This window comes from Priapulus caudatus, unplaced genomic scaffold, assembly GCF_000485595.1.
Source record: "Priapulus caudatus unplaced genomic scaffold, Priapulus_caudatus-5.0.1 Scaffold192, whole genome shotgun sequence".
Taxonomy (NCBI): domain Eukaryota; kingdom Metazoa; phylum Priapulida; class Priapulimorpha; order Priapulimorphida; family Priapulidae; genus Priapulus; species Priapulus caudatus.
The window spans coordinates 131,367-141,907 of NW_014577253.1; the positions used below are offsets into that span (position 1 = coordinate 131,367).

Sequence of the window (10,541 nt, forward strand, 5' to 3'; positions counted from 1 at the left end):
ATGTACATGTAAGCACATATGTAATGCCAGCACATGTACATGTAAGCACGTGTAAGCACGTGTAATGCCAGCACATGTACATCAGGACACGAAATTCTTTTTGCACCGGCCCAGAGGCCTGGTAACAGTAATTTTTACATGCCCTCACCATAATTTACCAGCCCTCACAAATTTGTTTGTAAAATCAATGTCATGTTTCACGCTTTTATTCTCTATTTCAAATTTGTAAAATGTTGATAAGTTATGACATGATATCCTTCAGGTAAACAGTAATGTTGGCTTTTTGCTATAAATAATGTAGGTACTCGCTGACACGGCTGAAACCACCGGCTCGGAGGGCCGGTGTTTTGCCAATGTTACCGGCCCTCCAAATAATTTGCCGGCATATGCCGGTGGACCGGTGCTAATTTCGCGCCCTGTACATGTAAGCATATCTACATGTCATGTAAGCACATGTAAGCAGATGTAATGCCTTTTAAATTGACTTATTTTTTCTATTATATGAACTCGTTCTCAGTATCGCCCGTAGGGTCTATGTCTCCCTGACCTCTGTTTGACCTGGCTCGTTTTGCTATTTCTGACTAACCCTAACCCTAACCATATCAGATAGTTACCAGGGTTAGGGTTAGATAGAAATAGCTAAACGAGCCAGGTCAAACAAAGGTCAGGGAGACATAGACCGTATCTGCCTCAGTATCACGTAAATATCCTCGGAAATTGCATAAATTTAGTAGCATAAATTAATCGCAGTATGTGCCGGTGGCACGTTTGAATTGCTGCCAAAATTGTTACCACAATTACCACATGTTGCCATAATAAAACTGTCATATAACTTTCACCTCGTAGTTGCCAAGGTCCTATATGTTTATAGGATCTGATCTAACATATCGTCTTCACGCGAAGAAAGGAGCTAGAGCCATTATACTGTTGCAATTTAGACACCGACTTGAAGATATTAGGAGTGTATAATTATGAATCAGGGGTTAATAATGACAAATTTGTCATTATTAACCCCTGTTATTATATATATATACTCCTTTATTATATATATTATTATTATATCCTCTTATTATTATACATTCCTGAATATATTGTGCAACAATTGCCATTGAATTGGCAGCACATTTCAATGTTGACAGTGGTTGAATATGACACTTTATGTAGGTAGGTATTGTTGCTCTGGCAGTGATTCTGTAGGCCCTCAGGGGGTAGGAGTTGTTTGGGTAAAGTTAGCCTTGAACCTTAATTCACATAGATAATTAACTGATTAAATGCAAATGTACAGGGCCGTAGGCTCTGGGTGGGGGCCAAAGTGGTACATGACAAAATAACTCCTTTGGGGTGTAATAATATTGTGCTTGTCTGCATTTGCGTGCTTGTGTGTGCTATATAATGGTTCCTAATGCAGTAATAAAATGTAGTTATTTATGGTTCCTAATACAGTCATAAAATGTAGTTATTTATGGTTCCTAATGCATCTACTGACTTTGTTCTATTGTTGTCTGGTTCATGACTTTTTGAGTTATAAATATTCTGTATCTGCTTGCAGGTGGTCGGCACTACCAGCACATGTTAGGGCAAAATATCTGACAAGAATTGCAGACATTCTGGAGTCAAAGTCGGACGAATTTGCGGAGGTGGAGTCATGCGATCAAGGGAAACCAGTTTCATTGGCTAAGGCAATAGACATACCAAGATCAGTGTTGAACTTTCGATTTTTTGCATCCGCGTGCCAACATGTGCTTGGCAGGTAAATTTTGACAAGCAGTAACCATTTACTATATTGTTGAATGCCACTACTCAAACTCATGACCCTGTCTAACAAACCATGTTGCATTATGCATTGCTTATATTTATTCATGCAATCTTTGTCTTGCGTTAACTAGGAACTGTTACTCTGCCATCTTTTCATTGAATTTATTATATTTGAAATGTTATTTCGTGTTTACCTGAGAAGGAACTGATGTCAGAGTGGCAAATTATTATTACTAGATATCTTGATACAAAGTTGGATCTAATTATATGCAATGCAGGGTGCAAAATTAAAGGGAGTCCGGAGTCAAATACTCCCTGATTTACTGCCGGACTCCCTGATTTGACATATGCAGGAGTCCGTATGACTCCCTGAAAATTCTGCTATACTAACTAGTTCGTTCCAGAGCACTGCCTCCCGGAATGACCGTATTTTTTCAGCCAATGTCCAAAGAAAATTTGGCAGATGTGCTACTGCATGAATCTTAAAAATATGCACATGCGCGCGTTTGAACCTCAGATTGCGGACTCCCTCATTTTGCCAAGTGCCTGTGGTTGTGGCCGTGTTATTGGGGACTGGTCTATAATCCTGCGGGTAGTTGGTCCTACGGGTCGTTGGACCTACGTTTTAGGTCCTATAATCTCGGGTAGTTGCGCTCCTACGGCGCTCGTTTGGACTACGGTGTCGGCGGTTAATAATCCTATGCGGTTCATTGCACCTGCGCAGTTCGGGTTGAATCCATATGCCAGTCAGTTTGGTCCTATCGCGTGTCAGTGGTCCTACGTTTGGCGGTCTATAATCCTACGCGGTCATTAGTGCCTACAGTTTAGTCTATAATCCTACAGGTCGCTTGGTCCTCGGCCGTCGTTGGTCCTACGGGCTCGCCTGTAGGACGACCCGTTAGCGACCAGCGAACTGTAGGACAACGACCCCCGTAGCGACCACGCGAACTGTAAGAACAACGACCCGTTTAGACAATGACCTAGCCTGTCGGTTGACTATAGGAAAGCTGAACGTTTTATTTGCTCATGGCCTAATTGCCAATGAGCCAGCTATTCATGCACATTTTCTGAGGCCATGTTCTGAAAGATTCAATAGTCAGTCCGGTTCAGGCGCAAAATATGGCCGAAATCATTACAGGAGTGACAAAAGGTCTTAAACTTGCGCCACAGTTGTCAGCTTATGACAGTACTATAAATTATATAGAGGGGGGGTGCCAAGCAGATATTCATTAGAAGTGATACAGATGATTAATGTTTCGAACCACCCGTCTCCGAACCCCCTACCGCTGCCCTCCTGTACTGCGTTTAACCCCCCCCCCCCCGGCATACGCTATTACGCTATAGGGCGGCTGCATGAAAGACGGTAGTTTAACTCTAACTAATATCTGGAGAACTAGCCGGACAGTACTGTCGGAATAAGAAAGGCACTGTGCTGTGCGCAGGCCAGACGACAATGCAACCAATGCTGCTCGCACGCAACATATGCCACTGTATGAAAGTACGTGACCTGTTCAACCGCACACACGGCGCTGCTATTCTGATCACGTGGCTCAAATCAGCATTTGAATTGGTTAACTCCAAAAACTGTTGCCTGATCCGTCGCAACGTAGCCCGATTTTTCAGCGAGCTCTGGCAACAAAATAGTCAAAACAGTGTTTGATATTCCCCAGCGACAAGTTTCTGAGTCAAAATCGGCCATCCGCGACGTGTCCCACCCTTCGCCACGTGGCGATTTCTCGCCAGTACTTTCGATAAAGAATTGGCACGTGCGCACTGCGCGGGTCTGTACAGGGAACCTCACTACATGAAAAGAGGCGCATGTTCACGCCAGGACTAGCTTGCTAAACATCGACTTTGCAAACAGTATTTGTTAACCGACTGAAACTGAATCTGGATCCGTTACTGGAGATAGTCTCACTTCCATCAAAATTGAGTGGCTGTAGGCCTGCTGAGATGCAGCTGTAACTGTAGCATGTGCCGCATTAGGTGAGTCATCACGATCCACACCTATTTTCTTCTGACCAAAGTTCTAGAACGCAACCTCATGTTGCGAACAATGAGCTATGCAAACACCGTCAGGCCGACGTGGCGTGCACGCATTATACACCGGCGTGGAGAACCTTCCCATGTATCTGCTGACTTTCAAGATTGCCCCAGCCCTATGCCGCTGGGAACCACAGTTGTGGCGAAAACCCAAGTGAGATAACTTCGCAACTGCATGGATGCTTGGCAAGGTGTTTGAAGAGGGCGGTAGGTTGGTAGTCTGTGCTCAGAAGGCGATCTTAGTTGCCATTGTTATTTGTTTACATGCAGTTTCTTAATTTTGATCTGCCAGCTCCATTGTTGTCATTGCCATACTATGGAATTGTCAGCATAGAATCAAGCAATCCATATCTACATGCCTTGAACATTAAAGGTACATATTCAATGGCCATTCAGCAAGGGGGGGTGCGTGGTCTGTTCGGCACCCCTTTTTTCCATGATTCTTGATTCAACCAAATTATTTCTGAAATATTGGTCCATAAATTGTGTGCCAGAAAATGCCTCCAAAAGCGCTTCAGATTACACCAGAGAGCATCTAAAACCGCCCTGCAGCCTTCGTTGGATCCGCAGGGCCCTTCCGCGGGCCCTGGACCCCGGGCCGTGAGGGACTTCGCGCCTCAGTAGATGTGGCACTTTGGCACATTATTAACACTGAAAATTTGAAAATTACTCTTGTCATGCGCCACTCCCTGTTGAAAGCTTGGGAGCGGCTGATATATTTATCTTGTGGGCAGAGCAATGAAATTTGCTTCTTGCAAGAGGTTTGTTCAATCAATCTCTTAGATTGGGTGATAAGATGCCACAACGATTTGCCAACGAAGTGTGCATTGTCTTAAAATCTTGCTGGTCATAAAAATGGTCGTACTTTATTCTGGAAAATCATGTTAGAAAATGTTTTGCCCATAGGTGATAACCCTAGCCTCTGCATCATCTGCCAGCAATGTAAATACAGCTGTACCTATATACCGTGATAAGCCACTTTATTATAAACAATTTAAAGAACAGTAGGCCTCTAGGTTATAGGTATTTTCAGGCTAATTTAGGTTATAATTCCCGCTACATAAAAAGTTTCATGACGGTCAATCACTATTAGAAAATTTTTCTAAAAATGTTTATTTTAAACTAAGCGACTTAACAGTGGATGTACAACGACGTGGCCCATCTCAAGCGCGATTAGAGAAGTTGGCCGCAAACACTTTCCAGCAAAGGCCTACAGACCGAGGTAATTTCTAGTTTATTTCATTTCAAAAGCAAAAGGATGGTATATCTTAATAAAGAACATATAGTTTCAGTGTATAATTACTGGATAAATTCGCCTAAAGTGAATATCGTTCGTGTGTAAGTAGCATTTGGTATAAATATATGCAGCTTTTGTTTGGATTAGCTCTTCGAGTCAGTTTACCTGCCAAAAATAAGAAATGCAAATCACGCAATCTTGTTTTTCAGTGTGGCAGCACGAGTGTCGTCGTGGTGTCATGCGCCGTTCAATTTCGTAGCGTGATGTGTAAGATAATTAATTAATGTCAGCTGCTGGTGGACAAATACATGTGGGGGGTGTGGTGTGATATAGACGATTTGTTATACAGTAAGTACAGTTGTATGCAGTAAAATCCTAGAGGCTACTGTCCCTTTAAACAATTCCAATACAGTTTATTACCAACCTTCTTATATAATGTTTAACTGAATCAATCATGCAGGTACGTCGGATGATTTCCGCTTTCTTGGAACTCGTCTCAGTTCAACTTTCAGTTTTTCGAATGACAGCCTGAAGTTTAACTAGCGATGATATGAAGAAAATATAGTGTTGACCTTGAGCTATTTATGTGGTCCCCACCTGGTCAAAAAATTAAAACGTCTTGTGGTTGTAGAACTACCTGCCGGCGTTGTCAACATGGTATTTGGGTCTGGAGCAAAAGCTGGAGAGGCTATCGTCAAACATCCTGGAATACGTATGATTTCATTTACTGGTAGTGGACCCGTTGGGGCTCGTATTACAGAGGCCAGTAGCCATTTCTGGAAAAAAGTCTCATTAGAGGTACAGTGTGTAACACTTCATTATGTGTTGAATTTGCAAGTTTAAATTGCAATTCCTAATACTGAAACACTAAATTCTCTAAATATACCTCGTTACATTCTTTGGTGCATTTGCTATTGTTGAAGAAATATATTAACTAATTTGTATTGCAGTTTTGTTAACACCTTTTTGACAAATATGAATAACTATAATATTTTTGCAGGAATTATTTTGTGTGTGCATAGTCCTACCATTATTGTTTTAGCAGTTATTTGTTCAATTGACTTCGTGTGTATCCATATTTGCCAACACTGTATCGTTAGAAAGTTTTTGAATGTTATATTTTTTGCACATTTCTTGCTCATTGAGAACAGTTTATTGTGTTTTAATGCTGTGCAACCTTAATTGCTTATAAGATGGATAGCTAATCAAAATTTCCCCATATTGATTGGGAGTGCCACACATATATTAATTGCATGTCACCTTATTGTTTTTTTTTATTAATTCAGCTGGGAGGCAAAAATGCAGGAATTGTGTTTGATGATGTGAACATGGATGCCTGTGTAGAGGGTTTAATCAGGTAAAAATTTGTTGCTTGAGGTAAAGCCAGATGTTTGCATACATAAACATTTTGGGCTCAGCATTTTAACCCTGTCACTATGCATTTAGGCATTGGGATTGTAGATTTATAAATCACTATGAAATCTCTTTCAAATGATTTCGACCTAAAACTATTGAAGTAAATTGTAATTTAAAAAATGCAAATTGCACATTTCAAACGTGAAATCAATATCTTCTCACTGTTGTCAGTATGTTCACAGTAACTAAAATATCAGGGTTCTCTCCAGGCCCTTTTAACACAGTTGAAGCGCCGCTTTGTGACATCCCATAATTCCCTTACTGCATTATGTGCCATCTAGGCCACCTACGAGGGATAACTATAAATCCCCTGGTATGCCTTAATTGCCTATTCGGCATGCTTTAATTTTCAGATGTATTTTTTTGAGATTTCCAATACAATTATGGTGTGTTTTCACAGCTTGATATATACGTCTCCGAACTGATCGAGTATCTGTGTATTGGACCTGCTTACGACACTTAATTGTAATTGACTCCAAATACCAATCAGGGATGAATTGCCATTTGAAATTCTTGCAGAGAACCCTGAGTATTATATCTAAATGTCAAAAATATAAAGCATTTTATATAATCTTTAGTCTGAGATATTATTTTACAGAGGTTCCTTCACTAATCAAGGTGAGATATGTCTGTGCACCAGTCGCATATTTGTGCAGACAGGGATCTTTCACTCATTTCTGGAGAAGTTTGTTAAAGCTACCAGGTAATTATCAGCAGCATATCTTTAACAATTTTTTGTAAAGTAGTAGATAGATGTAAATATTTTCAAACTGAAGTTTACTGGTGTAGTTACTGTTTGCCTGCAGGCTGCATGTTTATGTTAGCAAACATGTTGTATTTGGTGTCAATTTGTGCGTTTCTGCTTGCATGCAGTTTGCTCGTGTACTCGATGTCTACTTGTGTGTTTGTGTTAGTGAACATAGTGTTTACTTCTGTAGTTGGAGTGTGCTAGTGTTTTTAGCTCATCTGACGTAGTCAGATGCAGCTTGTAGAATCGCATGAGCGTCTGTGCGTCCGTGCGTCAACAGTTGGGCACAAATCTTAACCGCTTGATGTACGGTCACGATATTGGGGATGTCGGGGGGGATCGTCAAAACGAGTTGGGATGTCGAAGCTGGGGGTCAAAGGTCAAAGGTCAAAGGTCAAGAGGTGTAAAAGAAGGAACATTCCCTCCTTAACTTAAGGTATAGGGAGGAAATGTAGAATTGCGGCACAAATCTAAACGGCTCGACCTAGGCTCGTGATAGTCGGTGTATAATATCATGGTAGGAAAAGCCATCACTGTGCCGAAATTGGAGGTCACAGATCAAAGGTTAATGGGGCACCGGGCAGATTTTAGACATTTTCTGAGGACATGGTCAGACGGAGCGATTGAAAAACTTTTTTGTTTCAGCGGTGACCTACCATTTTTATGGCTTTATTGAAAGGACCATGAAATGTACTTTCTGTTGACATGCGAAGAGTAAGTATCGGATAACTTTTTGACCCTCAAGAGGAGGGTTAAACATGTATTTGTTGACTGTTAACAAAGGACTGAACTGCTTTTGCCACAATAGTTGGTGTGTGAGTTTTCTGGAGTGGTAACATTTAGATTGGTATGAATATGTTCTAAAGGAACATAAAAGTTGGAGATCCCAAGGATCCAAACACAAAGATGGGTCCACTAGTCAGCATTGGGCACCTAGCAAAAGTCAAAAGTTATGTAGCTGCTGCAAAGGCGGATGGTGCCACTATACAATGTGGAGAGGGAGTCGACCCCTTAGAGCTACCACCAGGAAACGAGGTACATGACATTTCTTTAATATTACAATTGTTCTCCTGTTCATCAATGGCTTACTGAAAATAGGCTCCTCAGTGGTAGCACTGTCAGTTATCATCAATGGGGACACACTTGTGTGGTTATGCCATTAAAAAAACTATTTTCAAGATCTCAACTCAATTCCCTATCAATTTGCAATTGTACCAGATAGTTATATTGAGGCAGTAATGTTATATGTCGTGCAATACCGAGAAGAACAAAATTGTGTTAATGGGTGCAAGACACCTTACACTGTGACAGAAGAGGCACAGTTTCTCTTTCTCCTATCACTTCTTATCCTTTCTACTGCCCCACCCCTCTTTTTACCCTTCACGTCACCCTGTGCCATTGTGATATCCTAACTACAGATATAATTGGTTGAAATCAAGTTTTGTACCATGGGCCCCTTATTTTGCTGATGGACTGTTTGATTTGATGTTAGAAGAAGTCTGTGTGACAAAGTGAGGCTTCATATATACATGAATATATATAATAATATAAATGAATATATAATGAAAAATCCAAAAACATAAACTACAATACTGCATGTATTCGGTGTTTTAAAATAATATTCTGATGAAATGAAGTACAGCCGATAACAGGACAATGTCATTTCAGTTTTACTTCGGTTTTCTGTTTATGCTGAGAACTGTTATTGTGCTATTGCCTTACTATTTATGGTGACAAGGAGTCTGATAGACTGCCTTAATTGATCAAAAGTTAATTTCTACCCTTGAACAATTTGTGTTTTTTCTGTTGATAGTCTTGACTACTCTCAGGATATTCTGTGGCCGTGTATACAAACACGTTCATTTGTTTAGTCTGGATCCCTTTGATCATGATCAGTTGATATGTAATTTCACCTAACATATGCAACTGACTGGTTCTAGCTAGAGTGAGCTATCATTACCTACCCAGATAACATGCTGACGTTGGCCCAACGGCTGTCTTCAGCCCATGGTAACGTTGGGCCAACGGATTTTTGCTCAGCGTGTCAACGTTGGCCTAACGTCATGCAGCTGTAGCGTTTCGCGTCTCCCGGCGACACCTGATGGCGCCACTGGTCGACACTTAGTGACTAGCACACAATATTAGGTCTTTCACTCACCTGTTGTGCCCGGAGGCGTTGAACTGGCCGTATCGTCGCCACCCAGACCCCGCTAGCCACTCGAGCGCCCCAGTGCTACTGCGCTCCCGCAATAACCTGTTCCGCCGTGTTCCGGTTCGGTGCGTCGTAGAGTTAGTCAACCATGCCAGACGAGGGCAGAGGTTAAACAAAGAGAATGAATTATGAACTCAGCCGGGCAAAGGCCTACAGTAACCGGCAGCCTCTCCTCTCGTGCAGCCGTGCACGAGAGTTAATACTTCTCAATACCCGTACTCTAGTCTAGGAATATTAAACCAACCTATTTAATATTCGACTACTATTAGTACTGTATTATTTACTCACCCCACAACGACGGGACAATACGATAGTGCCTACTCACCAATTAACCGACGCGCCTGTCTCTCTCACCCATGAGGCAAGGCACACGCCAAACACCTGTGCCCGTACAGTACTTCACCACGGGTACTCGTACGCTAATTGTCACCATACCCGCCACACACACAGCTCACAGGCCACCCCACATCGTGCATATGCACGGAGTGGACGTGGCTACATATACTACCTGACGAGTCCTCCCTCACTCGGCTACCGGGACGAACTGAACTACACGTTCTCCCTCAACTGATTCCCAAGCCGAACTGCGTACCGTGTCTCTCCACACGGCACTACACTATAGTTGTTCACACGGCCCACGCCACTCACGGCCGCTAGAGGGGGTGGCTAACCCAACATGGCTGCCCCGATGTAGGGACTCGACCATCTACATCGTTAATTGATGAGCCGGCAAAACACCACGAAAACGCACACTAATAGACAGCAGACATCACAAATAATTATACAGTCACAAACACGGAACACCCACACTACGGTTCCCAGGGAGCCACCCTGCTAGGAACCCGAGGGTCCGGTGCCACCGCTACACAGCCAACCATTTGCAAGTAGCATCATGCCAACCATATGCCAACGTTGGCCCAACGTCATACAGCCAACCACTTGCCAACCGTGACCATGCCAACGTTGGCCCAACGTCATATTGCCAACCACATGCCAACCATAACCATGCCAACGTTGGCCCAACGTCATATTGCCAACCACATGCCAACCGTGACCATGCCAACGTTGGCCCAACGTCATATTGCCAACCACATGCCAACCGTGACCATGCCAACGTTGGCCCAACGTCA

At 42.5% G+C, this 10,541-nt stretch overlaps 1 protein-coding gene across 1 annotated transcript in view; it reads left to right on the forward strand.

Annotated features, from left to right (window-relative positions):
- The window catches only part of LOC106807036 (aldehyde dehydrogenase family 8 member A1-like), a 28,433-nt gene that overhangs the window by 1,262 nt on the left and 16,630 nt on the right, over window positions 1–10,541 (forward strand). The window contains exons 2-5 of the mRNA XM_014809251.1: window positions 5,667–5,833; window positions 6,322–6,392; window positions 7,050–7,154; window positions 8,066–8,234. Of these exons, the coding sequence (XP_014664737.1) occupies window positions 5,667–5,833; window positions 6,322–6,392; window positions 7,050–7,154; window positions 8,066–8,234 (512 nt within the window). The remainder of the gene's footprint in view (window positions 1–5,666; window positions 5,834–6,321; window positions 6,393–7,049; window positions 7,155–8,065; window positions 8,235–10,541) is intronic.